Here is a 20,573-nt window from a genome sequence, read left to right on the forward strand (position 1 = left end):
CCCTGGAAGACCTCCGCGTACCCCCAGGAGTATGCATACTCCCTGATCAGTGGTTCTCAAAGCCGGTCCGCTGCTTGTTCAGGGAAAGCCCCTGGCAGGCCGGGCCAGTTTGTTTGTCTGCTGCGTCTACAGGTTTGGACGATCACGGCTCCCACTGGCTGCGGTTCACCGCTCCAGGCCAATGGGGGCTGCGGGAAGAGCGGCCAGCTTCCTGCAGCCCCCATTGGCCTGGAGTGGCGAACTGCAACCAGTGGGAGCCGCAATCGGCCAAACCTGCAGACGCAGCAGGTAAACAAATTAGCCCAGCCCGCCAGGGGCTTTCCCTGAACAAGCGGCGGACCGGCTTTGAGAACCACTGATCTAGATCATTATTTTGTATTCTTTCCCTTCATATTCATCTCTTCTCTAAAGGAAACATTCCTGATATTTTCAATCATTCACTTTTGTTAACTGAACCCTTTCTATTTGTTGTTTCCTAATGCCCTGTTAATAATAAATATTCTGTATATAAATAACTTCTTGTGTTAGTAATCAAGTTAGCCAAGGTCATTACATTCCATGTTGGTACATACAGCATTTTGCCATTTACGTAGCAGTTTATAGATTCCAAGGTCAGAAGTGGAACCTTTGTCATTTCCTATATAATATAGGCCAGAGAACTTCTCCAAAATAATTCCCAGAGCATATCTTTTTAGAAAAACATCAAATCTTTATTTAAAAATTGTCAGTGATGAAGAATCCACTGTGACCACTGGAAAGCTGTTCCAATGGTTAATTAGCCTGACTGTCAAAAATTTACACCTAGTTTCCAATTTGAATTTATCTAGCTTCAACTTTCAGTCACTGAATCATGTTACGGTGATATTAGGAATTTACACTAGAAGCTATACTAACATATATTTGCATTTCACTTGTGTGCTTGCATTTAAGGATTACTCCTGAGGGAATTCTGCATCAAAAAAATAAAAATTCTGTGACAATATTTTAAAATTCTGCATATTTTATTTATCAAAATAACTCTCTAATCACGGCATATTCAATTATTTTGGTAATTTATTTCAAAATGCTTATCTGCAACTAGGACTATAACAGTACAGACACAAAAAAAATTCCTCCAAGAGTAGAGTTGAGGAAACCCCTATGACAACCCAGTTCCTGCGTCTCTGCCCCCTCCCCCCCAGAGCCCAGTAGGTGTACCAGGCACCCACACACCCCTACCCCCCCACACACCCAGACACTTGCATGCACCCCCAGCCCACAGAGCCCAGCTGCAGGGGGGGCCCCAGTCCATATACTCTCACACACACCCTATCCTCCACCCCTCAGAGCCCAGCCATGAGGCACCTCCTAGGCCAGACACCCTCCTCCCCAGAGACCAGCTGTACTCTCCCCCCAACCCCCAGCCCTAGGGTGACCAGATTTCCCAATTTTATAGGGACAGTCCTGATTTTTGGGTCTTGTTCTTATATAGCCTCCTATTACCCCCCCCCCCCACCTACCCCCGTCCCGATTTTTCACATTTGCTGTCTGGTCACCCTACCCAGCCCAGACATACGTACTCCTCTCACCCAGGGATCCAGAGGGAGAAACAGCCTGATGCTGGGTCCCAGGGTTGTGTGGAGTTTCCTGCATGCTGCCTCCTTCCTTCAGGGCGTGTTGAGAATTGCAGTTGTTGGGATCCCTTCAGTGCCCTCCGTCTGGCAGTGTCTTCTACTTGCAAGCTGTGCTCTGCTGGATCCAGTGACCCCTAGTGGCTGCCAGCAGTTCTGCAACCCATTTCTGTAGAGGAAAAGGAAATTCTATACAAAACCCATTAATTTCTGCTCAACTTCTGCACGCGCAGCGGCACAGAATTCTCTCACAAGTAAGTATCTATACCAAACTAGTACCTTACACAAGAAGAAGGTGCCTTGGTCTTTGAGAAGACCATCTTCCTGGTTTACTAGTTTCTTTCAATTATTCCAACCCTCCCTAGAGTGGAAAGAATTGGTTAAGATTAGGCTAAATCTTTATGTATCTTAAATCTTTATATATCCTAGGTGACTCTTAAAAGATCTATGATTTGCTTTGATCCTAGTTAAGTAGTACTCAATGGTACCTTACACTATTGACTTATATGCACGTGATATTACTATTAATAGTTGCACAAACATATCCACTCCTAAAAAATCTAGGACAGTTTTTTTCCTAGCAGGTGTCCCTGCACTGGTGTTCAAATGTCCCATTAAGGAGACAAAATGAATAAAGTTTCTTAGAAAAAGTATCGGCTCTGTAGTTTGCTTGTCTATGGAGCTTCAGAGTCAGTTAGCAACTGTAGTTTGGGGAACCAGCAATGTCTTCTGGCTCAGGTACTGACATTCTCAGGCTGTGATATCTTTCTCTCTACTTTCCTTCAAAGGGGAAGTTGTGATGGACATTGCAATTCCATGGAGTATCTTTGGGGGCTACAATATCAAATTTATGAATGGCTTTTGTATGATTGTGTTCTACTCCATAGGGGAGGGTTGCCACAAATAGGCTACTACCTAAAAGCAGTGTGGGGTGATTACCCTGGGGATTGTTAAACAACTCAAGAAGCACCATCACGTGGTGTTTGCGTATACTGATTCAAAGTTGGCTTTCCAGATAATCAAACAAAGAGAGGATTTTTGGTATAAAAAGCTGAGCTTAAACTGATACGAGGCCTTCGTTCTGATCCAAGCAATTAGATAGACCTTCTGTTCAAGGGGGACCCTAACCTTTCCTGAAGCATTGGAAAGACGGTGGCCTACTAGGCTGCCAAAAGACTAATAAGTAACTCCTGGTATGTTTAATGTGTGTTTAAATCTGTTTGTTTTTAATGTTTTCTTGGTAATACTTTATCTTAAGAATAAATGTGCTTGCCTAGAAAGAGTTGCGTGGTAACTTGTAACTCCTGGCAGTATGCTGTTCATAGCCATCAGAAAGCAACATGCAGGCACTCGCTGTTAGACAGGCTTGCTGGGTATCCAAGTGTAAGGCAGGGAACTCTGTAGTCTTAAAACCCCTTGGTCAGAAAATAGTGGGGCAAGGATTCCTGATCAGAGAGAAGTGACTGCTGGAGACCTAGCACCTAACTTGGCACCCCTGGATTGGACTACAGAGGGAGGGGATGCAGGTGCAGTTACCCTGAAACTGTGTGATATCAGCATTTGAGTTGTCATTGCGGTGAACTTCCTTCTCATTTATCTGGTCTCTTATGAGTGAAATTTGGGCTGGTATTATCCCACAGGTCCTTGCCTGAAATCATCTGATCGATCAGAGGATCACAAGATTGTCACCTCAGCTGCATTGCCCAATCATGAGTAAGTGATATCAGTCTGACTCTGGGTCCACTTTTGCGGTTCTCCTTTTAGGGCACTGTTTCTTAGTCACACCAATGAGTCTGGTTTTTTCCAAATAAGTAACATTCAGGAAATAACTGGAGACGATGTTCTCAACCCCCTCAGGAGTCTCAGCTGTTCATACTGGAGTCTGGAGTCTGTTCCTGGTCATAATTTATTACCAACTATCCTATGACTTACAAAAGTGCACAAGTACAAAAGTAGTTTCTTACCCATTTACATGCTTCATACTTCTACTTCCCCAAAACGGACAAGCCCTTATAAATAAAATAATTTGCAGAACTGTTACTGTTTGGAGAACTGGGTAAACGTTTATTTCACTCTATCAAAGATTAAAGTCAGGCTGCTTCAAAGCTACTTAATAAATTCATTAACAAAAAATTATTAAAAATACTGGAGGTCTACATTACTATATGCCTGTATGTGCTACATCTTTACTTTCCTCCCCTCCACCCCCTACCCCGGAAACAAAAAATCTGGAGTGAGGAGTCCTTTTTCTTAAGAAATTCTCATGCCATCAGAGAATTCTAATATAATTAGAAATACTGATATATTGTATTTAAAGTTTATAGCACACGATTAATCATTCTTAGACTAACAATTAGTCTAACATGTAAACTTATTAGTAACAATTACACTTTTAAAGAAAAATAACTTGTTTTCTGCATAGCCTCATCTGTCTCAAGGTCTTCTGCCACTGGGATTGACAGAGGTCTTGCAATTCTTTGACCAAAATTTGAGACTGTGGATGAAGAGACAGAACTTCTACTGTAACTTGCACCTCACAATTCTTAGGAGTAACATCGTATGAAGGGGGAAAAAGTGAGTACACAGGAGGCAGGGCCAGCCTTAGGGATAGGAGTATATAAGATGGACTCAGAATATGTATGTCTTATTGCTGGAATTTAAAATCTGAAATGTCATGGGTTACCATTACCTCCACAACATAGAAGTCTTTTTTTTTCTTTTTTTTTTTTTTTTTTTTGGTCTAGCAAAGTGGCTAAATTGGAATCTCTGGGGAAGAAGGTTCCTCCAGAAGCATCAACCATCTCAACATTTGACTCATAGCTCGGGGTGTTAGACTCGCAGTAGAGGTCTCCCTATGGGCTGCGGAGCAAACAGATACCGGACACAGTGTTGGTATATAATATTCTAAATGCTTTTTACTGATTACAAAACAAACCTTACTCACTCCACCTTCACACCCTAAACATACTATACAAGAGTCCAAAGGTCAGAATGGCCCTGATGGCCAGTCAAGGTTCATTCCGTCAGGATAAGATCATAAGATGCTGGGAGCCTACAAAAACCACATCTATATTCACATGGGACACTGGATCAATAAGCAACTCTGATTTGCAGAAATCATAGGCATCCATTTATAGTCCATTCCATTGCGTCATCAGTTCTTTGCCTTTGTTCACTAGGCCTTCTACCCGCACAATTCCAAAGAGACAATCTTGGGCGGGTTGCCATGATCCAAGGCGTGCCATTTCCTCCAATTCTTACACAATTTTATATCAGTCCAGCTGGTGGTGTTTCCTGTCTATGATGATTTTCTGTATTTTTCTCAGAACATAAAATTGTTTTTGCACAAAGAGTTCTAATAGTGCTTGACCTGAAGTTCTTGCTTCGGTTGCTAACTTGCAACACACGCGTCATTCATACCAGGCCTCAGTGACCTATAACATATTACATGGATATATGAATCACAATGTGTATCTCCCAACTTTCCCCCCTCTTGATACATGATTAATGCCATTAATTATTGTATCACTTTACAATTTTGCAAGCAATTCAATTGTATATATCACTTGTTCCAAAATTTGTTGTCACTTTCTTATGCGGCAGTATAAACACAGCATAATAAATGTTAACAAAATAATTAATGCAAATATCACAGTAGGATGTAGCATTAAATTTAGAAGAGCTGTGACACTGGGAGACCATCCTTTTAAAAAACATCGTACCAGTGAGCAATTACCAATCTTCCCCTTCTTTTCCCAATTTTAATATTTGACCATTGTGAATCAAAATGTTTTTCTGCACCTGTGCAGACTTAGATGATACTTTTGCATATTGCCTTATTTTTTTCACTTTCATCAATCAATTTTTCCCATTGTATCCCCAAATCAAAGGACCAGTCCACTTAATTTCCTTTTTTTAAAAATAGAGGACCTTGCTAAATAATTAAACTCTGTTACATTACATTTACATGACTCAATTGGGCCTTTTTCTGTCATACTTCCCAAAATACATGTTTTTCAGTGGTTACCACACAAATACACCCATTGCCTAAATCAAACACTCTTATGCCATTAGAGTTTTTGCATGGTACATTGTCTGCTTGAATGGTTCAAATTACATCCCTCTAGGGACCAAGTTAGTTGTGAGCACACCCATTTGCTTCGTCCCCACTCTTCACAATGTTTCATTAATTCTATTAATTTATAATCCCCTTATTCTTGAGTCAAGTGTGTCCCACTTATTTTTATTTGTGATAATTTTCCATTAATAATTTTTAGCAACATCCAGGCCATTGCTGCTTTTCTTTGCTTCCTTGTGTTGTGTAACAGCATTCTACCTTTCCACTCTCCCCTCAGAGTGGCTTGATCCCAATGAAACTCCATATATTTCTTCCATCGTGTAATTCGTTGATTCCATCTATGAGGATCTTTGAACCATTCGAAAAGTCATTGCCCATTACTTAACAGATTAACCATTCTTTCTATGTATTGTATCCCAGAAGTTTGCATCGGTACACATCGTATTGCTAGTACAGTTTTATTGTCAGTCTCAGACACACCGTTTAGAGACGTTTTCAAAGCTTTGGTTTGTTTCAGTTGGAGTTCCACACTTCTTATTCCTTGTTCCGATAATGCATGTGTCTGTATAACCCCCAAAATCTTACCCAAAGCTGACATTTTCCCTTGTAAGTCTCAATATCAAATGAGTTTAAAACTCCAGTTCCAATACTACCTACGAAATAGTCCCCTATACCTTTTATTTCATATAGTCCTGTCTCCCCATTGTTGTTGTTATGCTTGTAATAGAGGCAAAGCATATGGCATACACTCCAGATGTTGTACACTTATGTTTACTTTTGTTCCTTCCAGATTGTTGGCGCTCCAATTACTTCTTCACTACTATATGGGTGCTCATCTGCCATGATTCCTGGTGCAATCTTGCTTACTGGTATCTGATTGATAAACACAAAAAACCTAACCATATCCCCAAATATTCAAAAAGCATAAAAGCCAGAAACCATATTTCCACCCTTTTTGAATTATGAGGATCCTCAATATTGAACCATGGCCCTTATTCCATAGAAATAATGTCCGATGCTTCCGGCCATATTATTCTAAATACTTACACTAACCTCTTCCATCTTCGCTCGAGCTCCAATATTTTTTTTCTTCCTAAAATATAACGCACACAACACAATTCTTCTAAGCACAAAATGCAAAGCAAGCATAAGCAATAAACCCATTACAAAAATTGTAGAACCATATTTACATTCCAAATCCAAGGTCTGTACAGGATAATTTCCAGTGCAGTTGGACATGCCTTTCCCTCTGTACAATAAACTAAAAGAAAAAGAAAGAAACATTATTTAATCTTTAGGCCGTAACTTTAATTGTGATGTGTGGACCCACTTTCCCTCCCCCCCCACCCCACCCCGGTTAATCTGCACTACAGTATATGAAATTTTATTCATGATGGTAAATGGCCCACCCCATTTAGACTCCAGGACATGATTTTTCGATGTTAATTTCAAACATATTACTGTCTCCGATTTTCCATAATCAAGTGTCCTGAGCCACACAAGAATCCACCTAGTCTCTGGCTTTTTTAATGGTGCCAGTCAGTTTAAATTCCATTTTCTTATGTTCTGTTGGTAACTCCCATACCCACTGGGTAACTGATGCCTCCACTACTACTTCTTCTGGGTACCTTCTTCCTCCTCTTCTACCGGGGGTGCTTCTTCAACTAACTTGGGTTCAGTTTCTGAAAGTGGGCATTCATGCTCCTCTCCTTCCATCAGGAGAGCATATAACATCTCTGCTAGTTAACATCAAGGTCCATTGGGCCATCTTGGTATATGATGTTCCTTTCCCCTGCAGTTTTCCTGATTAAAATATACTTCAGGGGAGAGTGAGGTGTTTGTATTATAATAGGGACTGTGCCAGTAGTCAAAGCAAAAGCTTCAATGGCCTACACAGTAGCTAAACATTCTCTTTCACAGATCCCAAACTGCTGCTCCATAGGGGTTAATCTTCTAGACTCCCATGCTACCGGTATTAACTTCCTGTCAGTTTCTTGCATCAATACCACCACTAGACTTCGTTGGGTCACTGCCAACTTAATTACAAACGGCTTGTTTATTTCTGGGAATTTCAATGCTGGAGGTTGCATCAGGGCTTGTTTTAAATTACAGAAAGCTCCCATTCTACTTTCTTTTTTAGTAAATGCCACAAAGGTCAAGTTATACTGGTAAAATTTCAGATGTTTCCTTAAATAGTTAAACTCTCCTAACATCACCTTCAACACATGAGAATCCTCTGGCCTTGGTAAATTCTTTAGTGATTTCTCCTTTTGTTGATCTATCAGAATTTCTTGGTCACCCACAAATAATTCACTTTCCTGTCCACTAGTTGGGCTCTCTCTTTATTAGCCTTGAACAGAGCCGGCTCCAGGCACCAGCCAAGCAAGCTCGTGCTTGGGGCGGCAGATTCTACGGGGCGGCATTCCGCCCAATCCTAGGGTGGCACGGCTGCTTTTTTGTTTGCTGCTCCGGCCGCCCTGTAGGGGGTGGCGGTGCAGAGGAGGGGAGCGCCCTGCTGGGAGCGGGCTGCACGCTCCGTCTGCCCCAGCTGGTGCCAGATCTGCAGCAAGCCCAGCAGGTCAGCCCGCATCCTTCCCTCCCTGCTGACCAGAGCGGCGCAGAGCCCTCCCAGCAGGCGGTGCAGCGGCCGAGGCCGTGTGGCGAGCGCCCCGCTGAAGCCCTGGCCACCCCCCTTCTCTTTCTCCCCCCACTCCCTGTTCCTCCTCTCTTCCCCCCCCCCCCAATAGCCAGGGCACGTCTGCAACACAGGGAGTCCCCTGCACCCTGGCTCCAGCCACCCTGCAGGTTTTTTTTTGTTTGTTTTTTGGTTTTTTGGTTGTTTTTTTTTGCTTGGTGCAGCAAAAAAGCCAGAGCCGGCCCTGGCCTTGAAACCTGTTTCCTGGATGAGTCTCCACACTTAGTCTGCTCAATCTCCTCTACATATGAGGTGACAACTCTTCATCTTCACCACCTCCTCATCTACATATGAGGTGACATTCTCCTGATCCTCTTTGGATAATTGATCCAGCATTCACACCTCTCCTCAATTTCAAATACCTCCAAGCGATATTACGAATCACATTCATTCCTTTCTTCTGCCTTTTTACTCCTCACCTCCCCTTGCTGAATTTCAAAGGGCAAAATGGATGGAGTTGATTAATGTATACTCATCTGCGTGGTTTCTCCAAAGGAGCAGCAGCATAGGAGCCGGCAAACAATTGTGAAAATGGGAGTTTGAGTGAAGATATGTTGTAGGAAAAAGGAGACAAGCCCCTGTTCCTTAGGGGCAGTGAATGAGTTCTTGAGAGTATGTGTTTGCTCGGTAGTTTGTTTTCAGTTTGTAAAATTTGGTAGGGGGCAGTGTGAGAGAAGCAGAGCATTAGATCATAGCTAGGCAAGCCCTACCCCCAATCAAGGTTTAGCTGTGCTCTAATGCTTTGCTTCTCTCAACACACACACACACACACACACACACACACACACACACACACACACACATAAAAACATGGTTCTCTCAACAAACATATACAGAGGTATAAAGGCAGCCAAATGGCTAACCAGAGGCACAGGAGCCATCAAACGGAGCTGTGAAAACAGGGGAGTTGTAGTGGGAGTTTGGGGGAGGGTGTGTCTAGTTTGTGTGGGTTTTTTTGTTCTACTTGTTTATGGGCGCTTAGGAGGCTATGTCAGCTACAAAGACCTAAAGAATGGAAGAAACAATGAAGACAGCTTGGTGTGGAAGCTGCAGGATGTATATCATTCTGGAGAGGGTACTTGAAAGGTGCTTCATTTGTATGAAGTGCCTCTTGATAGATCTGATGGAAGAGAGGATCTTCGGTTTGATGGTGCAGCTTGAAATAATGGTTGAGTTTAGAAGGGGATTTGAGCAGATGATGAAGGGAAGGAGAGAGGAGGCTGAAGGGAAAACTCAAGACTTGAAAATGCATGCTGGACAAGAATACCGAGAGGATAAATTTCTGGATGAAGAAAGTGGCCTGTGGAAGCCTGTGACTATGAGAACAAGGCAGCAGAAAAGACTGGCTAGCGAAGAAGAAATAGAGATGAGGAACAGGTTCACTGAGTTGAAAAATGAAGGTGAGAGGCAGGCAGTAATAAAAGATGGAAGAGCAAGGGAGAAGAATGGCTAGCCCTACAAAAAGAGGGAAAAGCTAGAATTTGGAGCCCCAGGAGGATAGAGGATGAGTTTCAGAAGATTGCAAATAAGAACAAAGGACAAGAAGGTTTGCAGCCGGAAAGGACAGAGGGAGAAGGCCGGAGAATCGCACCAACACCAGGAAGAGGCAGGTCTACATAATTGGGGACTCACTGCTAAGAAGAATAGACAGGCCTGTCACCAGAGCTGATTCGGAGAACAGAAGGGTGTGTTGTATCTCAGCTCCCACGACAGGATGTGGATCTCAGGCTGAAGAGGGCCCTGATGGCAGTGGGAAAGAATCCATCGATTCATTCATTTGGGAACAAATGATACTGCTAGAGTCTTGCTGGGACGCATCAAGGAAAACTACCCCAGGCTGGAGAGGACGCTTAAAGAAATGAAGGTTCAAGTTCTGTTCAGTGGGATTGTACCCATCCCTAGAGGAGGAGAGCAAAGGCAAAACAAGATTATATCAACAGTTGATTAGGCAATGGTGCTATAAGGATGGCTTTGGAATGTTCAACCACTGGGAGGCATTCCCTGACAGAGGACTGTTCGGTATGGACTCCACCTAAGTAGGGAGGGAAATAGACTTCTCAGCTGAAGGCTGGCACAACTGATTAAAAGAGCTTTAAACAAGGAATTTAGGGGAGATGTTTGGAAGATGCTCATGTAATATCCACACTCGATCCTAATGTAAATTTTGGGGGGGAATCAAGAAAAAGAGGATACAGCAATGGAGAAAGGAACAACAGAGGGTAGGAGAATGGACAAGAGGAAATTTTAATGCCAATACCAATGACAGGGTGATACTGGCAGTAAAATGACTGTACCTGATCTGGTGAGAAATCTGGGTAAGGTCAAACAAAAACAACTAAGATGCCATAAGAACGAACAATCCAGATCAGACCAATGGTCATCTACCCCAGCATCTTGTCTTCCAACAATGACCAATGCCAAATGCATCAGAGGGACTGAACAGAACAGTGCAATTATTGAGTGATCATCCCCTGTCATCCAGTCCCAGCTTCTGGCAGTCAGAGGTTTAAAGATGCCCAGAGCATGGGGTTGCTGCCCTGATAATCTTGACCAGATAGCTATTGATGTACCTATTCTCCATGAACTTAGCTCATTCTTTTCTGAACCCAGTTATACTTCTAGCGTTCACAGCATTCCCTGGAAACAAGTTCCACAGGTTGACTGCATTGCAGCACATTAATTTAATTGAGTGATCCCTGGTTCTTATGCTATATGATGGGGATAAATAGCTTTTCTTTATTCACTTTCTCTACATGAGTCACGATTTTATAGACCTCTGTCATATTCCTGCCCCCCATTATCTCTTTTCCAAGTCTCTTTTTAATCTCTCCCTATACAGAAGCTGCTCCATACCCTCAATACTTTTTGTTGCCCTTCTTTGATTTCCAATTCTAAACTTTTTTTTTCGAGATGGGGCGACCAGAACTGCATGCAGTATTCAAGGTGTGGGCATACATAGATTTATATAGTGGCATTATGATATTTACTATCTTATTATTTATTCCTTTCCTAATGGTTTCTAACATTCTGTTAGCTCTGCAAATTGAGATGTTTTCAGAGAACTATCCACTATGACTCCAAGGTCTTTGAGTGATAACAGCTAATTTAGACCCCATCATTTTGTATGTATAGTTGGAATTATGTTTTCCAATTTGCATTACTTTGCATTTATCAGCATTGAATTTGATCTGCCATTTTGTTGCCCAGTCACCCAGTTTTGTGGGATCCCTTTGTACCTCTTCACTTCTGCTTTGGACTCATCTATCTTGCGTAATTTTGTATTGTCTGCAAATGTTGCCACCTCCCTGTTTATCCCTTTTTCCAAATCATTTATGAATATGTTAAACAGTTCTGGTCCCAGTACAGATCCCTGGAGGACACCACTGTTTAACTCTCTCCATTCTGGAAACTCACCATTTATTCCTATCCTTTGTTTCCTGTCTTTTAACCAGTTACTGATCCATGAGGACCTCCCCTCTTATCACGACTGCTTACTTTGCTTAAGAGCCTTTGGTGAGGGACCTTAGCTTACAAAAGCCACATTGACTTTTCCCCAAAAAATCATGTTAATCTAGGTGTCTATTATTTGTATCCTTTAATATAGTTTCAACCAGTTTGCCTGGTAGTAAAGTTAGGTTTACCGTCCTATAATTGCCAGGATTGCCTCTGGAGCTTTTTTTAAAAATTGGCATCGCATTAGTATTCTCCAGTCATCCCAAACACAAATCACAAGGGTAGTTAGACAAAGAATTTCAGGGTCCCAAGACGATGTGTTGGGAAAAATAATTTAGGTTTATTAGGAACTAAGGAACCTTTTGGCAAAGGAGGAGCTTATACACAAAGGATGGGCTCCACTTAAACCAAATTGAACCATGTAAAATTAAAAAGTTCATAGAGGAGGTTTTAAACTAAGGGCTGGGGGAAAGCTGACAGGCGCAGAAGAGCATACAGATCGGACAGAGGCAGCTGTTGAGGGTGGATTTATTAAAGGGAATACTTTATGTCCTAGTAAAGAGGAGAGGATAGGAGTTGATAAAGTACAGGTAGAAACTGAAGAGAAACAGTCAAACGAAAGAGTCCCATTCAATTAGATCACATGAAGGCGGACAACTAAGTAGAGACAAATATAAGTGCTTGTTTAGAAATGCTAGAAGTCTAAATACTAAGATGGGTGAATTTGAGTGCCTGCTTTGCGTTTGGCAGGCTTCGTGCTTCTGATATACTTACACACTTTTTTTTTAATATTACTTTTTGTGTCTTTTTGTTAGTTGCTCTTCAAATTTTTTTGGCCTGCCTAATTATACTTTTGCACTTGACTTGCTAGAGTTTATGCTCCTTTCCATTTTTCTCAGTAGTATTTGCCATCCAATTTTTAAAAGGATGCCTTTTTGCCTCTCACCGTATCTTTTACTCTGCTGTTTGGCCACAGTGGTGTTTTTTTGGTCCTCCTACTGCTGTTTATTTGGGGCATACGTTTAATGTGAGCCTCTATTATGATGACTTTTTAATAGTTTCCATGGAGCTTACAGGCATTTCACTCATGTGACTTCCGTTTGACTAGCTTCCTCATTTTTGTGCAGTTCCTCTTTTTGAATTTAAATGCTACTGTGGGGGTTCCTCCTCCCCACAAGGATGTGAAATTTAATTGTTATGGTAGTGATTTCTGAGTGGTTCAGCTATATTCGCCTCATGGACCAAATCCTGTGCTCCATTTAGGACTAAATTGAGAATTGCCTGTTTCTTTGTAGGTTCCAGGACAAGCTGCTCCCAGAAGCAGTCATTTATGGTGCCTATAAATTTTATCTTTGCATCCCATCCTGAGGTGACATATACTCAGTGAAAATGTGGATAGTTGAAATCCCTCATTATGATTGGGTTTTTTTTGTTTTTTGTAGCCTCTCCAATCTCCCTGAGCATTTCAGTCACTGTCACCATCTTAGTCATGTGGTCAGTAGATATTCCTACTGATAAACTTCTGTTACTCAAGCATGGAATTTCTTCCTATAGAGATTCTATGGTAAAGTTTGATTCATTTAAGATTTTTACTATATGCTTCCTTTCACATGTTTTGCCATTCCCAGGCCAGTTGCAACCTACTGTCATTCCTATATATTTTGTTTTTATCACATCTGTTGTGTGGAGAAAAAAGATGCAAAGATAACTCTCTAGTTTCATAGCTTTCCCTTATAAATCACGATTTAAAAAAAAATCCTCTCATCTTTCAACGATAGTAATCTGAAGTTACTTGTTAACAAACGTAGGCAAATAATTTTCAAACAGAGGTGATATTTGTTCTTAAGCTACTGATGGCCCTTCAAAAATTAAACATTCAAAATTAGAAAATGTGGAAATTCACAGTTCAGGTTCTAAACAACTCTCTTTTCCGAGGTGTTTGCTTTCCAAGTGTTGGGGAACATATGGTGTGCATGTTATGGGTGAATGTGGGATTGAGTTTGGTTCTGGATATAGAATATTTTTATTAAAAATAATATTTGGAGTTAAGAATTTTAGTGTGCCCAGCTATGTTCATTAATAGTGTAATTTACGTCTATCAAATAAAGTCAAGACATACTAAAAGCATGATCTCTATACCAACTTGCTGTCAGAGCAATTCCTATATTCCTTTATTTCTAGACCTGATTCCGCCTTTTGGGAATGTCTACACTGCAATTACACACCATGGCTGGCCCATGTCAGTAGGCTCGTGCTATGGGGCTGTTTAATCAGTGTAAATGTTCAGGCTCCGGCTGGTGCTCGGGCTGTGGTACCCCACAAGGTGGGAGGGTCCCAGAGACTGGGTTCCAGCCCAAATCCAAATACCTACACCACAATTAAACAGCCCCTTGGCCAGTCCCTTCAAACCCGGGCCAGCTGTGGGTGTTTAACTGCAGTGTAGACATACCATCTGTTACTCAAGGTCCACTGCACTGTACCTACATTGGTTCCATGGGCTGTACAGTGCCATACAATTGATGTAGTTGGGAATGAGGCCCTCTATATGCTATTTCTATATAGACTGACAAAAAAGTAATGGAAAATCCACATAGTTGTGACCTATCAAATTGTCCTAAAGAAAAATTAAAAGTAGCAGGTCTGATTTTTAAAATGTTACAGCTCTTGTTTCATTGCAAGATTTAAAATCTTTCTGCTTTTTGGTTTTAGGAAAATACCTTTTCTGGAGGAAACCACCATGGGCCAGTTGAAGCTTTAAAGCTAATGTTGTTCAACCTTCAAGCAGTTCATGAAAGCTTTAACAAGAATAAAAGTGCTGAACAAAATGATGAGTTTAAAAAAGTAAGCAGTTTCTTTCTGATATTGGGTCTTATTGATATTAATATTCTGTCTAATTTTTCTGTGGGACTCTACTTGTAAGAGCTAGAATTCCAGCCAGCCTACAAAAATGTGACCACAGTTATCCACATTCATTCAAATTGGAGATAAAGACCTATTTTGTCTTCTGGTCCATATACTTGACAATGTAGTATTGTTCCCAGTTTTCTACTGTTTTATCCACTCTACTGTAACTCTGTCACAAGTGGTGGAACTTGTACCAATGTGTTGAGAAAACCTAATGGAGCTCAACGTTAGGAAGTTTTTTCCTGATACGCAATATTCAGCCTACAATTTCCCCTTAATTTCAAATCACTACTTGTAGTCCCTTGGACCATCCTAAATCGTTCTCTCTTTCTCTCTCCTCCTTGGTGGTAACAGGGTACAAATATCTGAAGAGTGTAAATATGCCCTTCCTTTGTTAAAAGTTAGGCATATTGTACATATTATTACCGTGATTTTCAACCCATGTTCTGCAGACCCCTGGGAGTCCACAGACTATATTTAAGATTTCCAAAGGGGTCCACATTCCCATTCCAAATTTTTTGCTCATCTGCTTTTAATCCTTTTCCCATAAAGGCTCCAGTTCAGGAAAGCACTTAAACACATGTTTAAACCTATTGAAATCAAAGGGATTTAGGCATGAGCTTAGTGTTAAATACGTGCTTAAGTGCTTTATTGAAGTAGGATGTACTTAAGCATGTTCTTAAGCGTGTTCCTAAATTGGGGCTGAAGTCAGTTTCTCTGCCCCCCTTCTTTATTTTTACCTCTTTAGGGAACTTTGATTCATCAAAATATCTTTTATAAAGAGATATTCAGAAATTAATATTCCAAATGTGGTCACCCCCCAAACCATATAGACAAAAACTGTCATGTTTTTGATGTGACTCTTTACATGCAGTCCATAATTTCTTACTGACTTTCTGCCACATCAGACTGCAAGATTATGTCTAACTTCCTGTCCCACTCTCTTCTTTTGGTTTCTTTCATATTAAATTGGATAGATGATGCACTGTATTTAAGAGAACGGCTAGGTATCAGGAGATATTTTATTCTGTCCTTTATCTAGCTCTAAATTTGTTTTTTTTTAATAAGCTGGCACTCCTCTATTGGTCTATTCATACATTTAATTGGTTCTAGAATTCAAATGTCTAGAATATTTAATATCTTATTAATATTTTATGTGTTCTTCACTGTTTCAGCTTACACACAACTGTTTGCGAATCATCTGTGCATCCTTCAGACTCTCTCAGACCTTCAGTAGTTTGAGAGTTCTCTCTTCCTCAGTTACATGAAACCAGAATACTACTTCTCACCAGTAGTCTTCAAAACTTTGTGCTAGCTACTATAGTGCTATACTTATATGCCAGACTGAGCATGTAAGCCAACATGAGGTGTCTTTTGCCATTTTGGTATATAAGAAAATTTTACCCTGCACAGTATCTTCTTTGGCACAGGAAGAAAAGAAGGATTTACATGAGAAACATGGCATTTCAGATTAAAGGGATACATTACCTAATATTTGAATTTGCTTTTTTATAATCACTTCAGAAAGGTGGAAAGCCTCTAAGCATAAATTTAGATGAAGAAGAGTCATACTCAAATGCATTTAATTGTCCTATATTACAGAAACAAAATGTTTAATAAAATCTGTTTAGAAATTCTTTACCTACTTGTTACTTACCATGTGCCTGTCACGTTATGCTAGTATCCTGTCCTATCTCCCAAAGCCATGTTGGAGCAGGTCAGTAACTGGATGGAAGACTTCAAAGAACGTGTGCTACAAGTAGTGTTTAATTCAGAAGGTGAATTAAAACACTTTTCTAGTGAGGCCAGCAGTTGTTAGGGTGAACTGTGCTGCTAGAGATGCTATCTTTCATGCATAACATGTTCTAAGAAAAATATCTTGACCACTCCTTAACAGACATGACAATTTTCACCAGGGCAAGGAATTTTATCCATACTATGCTTACCCTGTTTTGAATTAGGCAATTGCATTTTGCTACCTTAATTTTTCTGCAGTTTCAAGTGGATTTGATGCAAATTAGGAACAGGTATTGAAGACTCTGTTATGTTGCAGTGTTTTAAACACTTCTACCTCACCCACAGAGCTCGATTCAGTGGCGAACATCTTTATAGTATGTGTATAATTTGTAAAGTTGTCAGAGACCCTATGGGATGAAAGATGCTATATAAACGTAAACTATTCGTATCTATACTGTTAGTCATTTGTTTATATTTGACAGATTTCTTTTTTTAAGCTTTCAGAAGAAGCAGTTTCTGAATTAAACTTATGTGACAATGACGTGATCCCTATTACCAAGTCCCTTCGAAGGTAAGTGTGCTAATTCTCTTACTCTGCATAGTTAAACATTTCTCCTGTCTCGGAGTCTTGCTTGGAAAAATAATTTAAATTAAATAACTGCTAGAGTATAATTCTGTTTCAAACTGTCCATCTTCACTGTGCACATAATGTTAAATAAAAGTAAAATGTAAATAGTGAAAATAATATAACTCTTAGGTACAGAAACAATTTCCTAACATAGTGCACTACTTTAGCATCCTAATTTGACTTTTAGACCAAAGCCTGGTGTACAATACAAAGCAATGTAAGCCTCCTTGTATGGACCTAGTTGTGCATGCTTAAATTTGTCTCCCACTGATGTAAGCCCCTCCATTATGTTGACATAGTAACGTCACTTCCCCAAGTGGCAACTGAGCTATGGTCAATGTACTGAGGTTGACACAGCGTGAATATAGACACTGCATTACCTATGTTGACCCTAGCAGTCCTCCAGCAGCTGTTCCACAATGCCTGACACTGATCACTCTGGTTACATTTGTGAACTCCACCCCACCCCCCGGGTCACAGTGACCGGAAGGCATCCCGCTCCCCTGCCTTTCAAGCCCTGCACGTTTTTGAAATGCCTTTTCCTAATTGTCCAGCTTGGCACACCTGGCAGCTCTCCATTGCTGTGCACAACTGCCCAGCTAACCATGCTGGCTACATGCTCCAACTTGGAGTAGATCGGATCTCCTGGGCCTGCGGGGAGAAGAGGCTGTGCAGGCACAGCTACAGAACAGCTGTATAAATGTGGACCTCTACTAGCAAGTAGCACAGAAAATGCAGGAGAAAGGGTACAACAGGGATCAGCAGCAGTGCTATGAGAAAGCAAAGAAACATCAGCAGACATGTCACAAGGCCAGGGAAGCCAACAATCAATACGGTGCCAAGCCACAGATCTGTCACTTTTACAAAGAGTTGCATACCATACTTCATGGAGACCCCTACCACCACCCCGCACATCGCCCTGCAGTTCTGTTTTTATAAACTATCTCAGTCTCTTAAATAAGTAATGAAAAGAAAGGACCAGTCCTCTCCCATTAAAACTCATTGACTAAAATGGAAATAAGATCAAGCCAGACGTTGGCAATTGAGATTTATAAAATTTAAAGTATTGTGTGTTGCTAGGCAAAATCATTGACCCTAGAAGAAGCTGAGGTTTTTTATATAACACAGGCTAAAATGTCATCCTTACTTGCTTTTAACAGTAGTAAATAGGAAAAATAGACATCTGTAGAAAAAAATGAAGAAATGCAGTGTCATGAAAGTATATGTCTACAGTTGAATTGTCCCTTTAAATCAGCATTTAATTTGTTTTCACAGTTTTACATGTCAATATGTATTAATCTGAAGAGATGCCTCAAAGCTGATTAAGTGGTGTTAAGGAAGTACTGCCATTTCTGTTAAATATATGTAACTTAAATCATAATATATACTTGTTAATAAGGGTGTGTTTTGTGTTGCTTTTTAAATGTAGGGCTTTACACCATTTGTCACGGCTCAAAGGCCTAGTTGAAGATACCAGTGGCAAACAAGATCAGAAAGATTGTCATCAAGAAGATGGAAAGGAAAAAAATCTACAAATAAGAAATATTTTGTTGGAAACTGAGCAGTCTGTATAAATAAAATATTAGTACCTGTATAATAACCATTAACTTTTCTTTGAGACCAGTTTCATAGGTCAAATATATTTTTATTTTTTTAAATTTGAGAGAAGTGTGTATTATTTTAAAAGTACCATACAGGATTTCTACACTTTTTTTAGCATTGAGGTGAAAACTCCAAAATGCATGAGTAATAATTAGATTTTACTAGATTCTATATTTATCTAGCAAGATCCATACTATCAAGAATATTTATTTTATTAAAATAACTTGAGCAACCATCAAGGAAAATGCTCTGTGGTCTATAAATAAAATAATTCAGAAATTCAAAATGCTATGCCACATTCAGTGGCCCCATTACATCCCCCACACTGCTACAAAATTAATAGAAATAGGGAAACTGAAGAGTGAGGTATAAACTTACGCAAACCGGAAGGCTTTGCAACAATATTACATAAAAGCTCTAGGATCATTGCTTTCTGATGGAACATTATTTTGACATGATTATAGTCAGGAGCAAAGCCTACAGATTATTGAATTTGCTAACTCTAGAAACCCTTCTCTGGCATTTCTCTAATACAAGTCATGTAATCCCCTTTCAACCATTATTTCTAGTTACAGTAAGACAATATCATGACAGATTTATAGGATGCTCCTCAAGAAGCCAAATGAGTCTAGCTGTGACCTATTTCTTTGGATAGAAGTGCCATAAAATATCACCTAACTTTGAAAAGTAGTAGTCCTTTTTAAGCATGCATTCACATAGCTGTGCATTTTCCTCCATGCACTTTGTCAGTTGAGAGATTAATAGCTAAAGGCCAGTTTTACCTTTTTGTACTAATACAGTTGTATAAAATCCCCTCAAACCAAGTCAGTAAAGAAGTTTGAAAAGAACCAAAAGAATGCATTTAAAAGTTCCAGAATTCTGCATCAGTTCTTCAGGCTAAAGCAGTGTTAAATAGATCATTCAAGGAAAAGCTAGTTTGTCACTTGAAGCCTGGTGCAATGATGTTTGAAATTAAAAATAAAACAAGCAAGAAATTTTTCAAGTCCCAGGATGTGGGAATTCTGTATTTTAATTATGCCTGTTGAATACTTCCTAGAAAATAGCTGATTTGGTCTCTAAAGATATACATTGATAAATTGGTAATGAAATATATACATTTTTAATTAATTAGATAGGGGCTCATTATGTCTCTTCACCACTATGTACATGCTTGTGGCTAAGTGTTAACAAATACTATTTTACTTCTACAGCTCACACGAAAACATTGTTTGTTATTTGTCATTTGCAGTATTTTGATTAAAAAATATTGTCAGCAGTTATGATTCACTATATAGACACTTTATTAATATCAATGTGCATACTTTTTTGTCCAGGTTTTCTCAGTTAGCCTGCAAAGTCTAAACCCAAATCGGTAAAGAAAGATGTCTGGCTATTAAGTAAAGTGGAGTATCTGTGAGTGGAAGTAAAGAATAGGCCACTTAACATATGGGATAAACATAGCTTTTACACATTTTAATTGACACACAATACATATAAATGTCTGTGGTTCTAACAAGATCTTTCCAGTGCCAGCCTTCATGGTTCTGCTTTTTATACTAGTTCTGCATAATTGAAATAGCTGGTTGGAAAGTGAGGGAGGGGCTACTTGGTATATTGGTAATAAAAGTACAAGAAGGCCCTAAGTCCAACCAAGCTCTGCTTCACACAGGACCCAAGAAAGGGTATGCCATTCTTGTAATTCCCTGATCTAGGAATTTGTGTTGCTGCATCTTACAACCCAGCTCCTTATGTCCCCAATGGACCCTTCCATAAGAGAATAGAAGTACACCATATAACATGAATTTGGATATAACGCCATAAAGCAGCGCTCCAGGGAGGTGGAGCTGCACACTCCGGTGGATCAAA

The 20,573-nt window shown here is 40.1% G+C and overlaps 1 protein-coding gene across 5 annotated transcripts in view; it reads left to right on the plus strand.

Moving 5' to 3' along the window:
• C6H18orf54 (chromosome 6 C18orf54 homolog) overlaps positions 1-18,699 on the plus strand; it is a 30,459-nt gene extending 11,760 nt beyond the window's left edge. Inside the window, exons 6-10 of one of the 5 annotated variants that reach the window (XR_006580632.1) lie at positions 1,651-1,864; positions 3,251-3,323; positions 4,033-4,184; positions 4,355-4,502; positions 14,546-14,677. Coding sequence is in view for 2 of the 5 variants with exons in the window: in XM_045022149.1 (XP_044878084.1) it covers positions 14,546-14,677; positions 16,960-17,048; positions 18,535-18,679 (366 nt within the window). In the remaining 3 variants the exon portion in view is untranslated. Of the gene's footprint in view, positions 1-1,650; positions 1,865-3,250; positions 3,324-4,032; positions 4,185-4,354; positions 4,503-14,545; positions 14,678-16,959; positions 17,049-18,534 lie in introns of those variants that run through there. The other 4 variants (XR_006580633.1, XM_045022149.1, XM_045022150.1 and 1 more) reach the window with 4 other exon arrangements.
• Positions 18,700-20,573: the final 1,874 nt, after the last annotated feature.

Source organism: Mauremys mutica, chromosome 6 (genome assembly GCF_020497125.1).
Source record: "Mauremys mutica isolate MM-2020 ecotype Southern chromosome 6, ASM2049712v1, whole genome shotgun sequence".
NCBI lineage: Eukaryota > Metazoa > Chordata > Testudines > Geoemydidae > Mauremys > Mauremys mutica.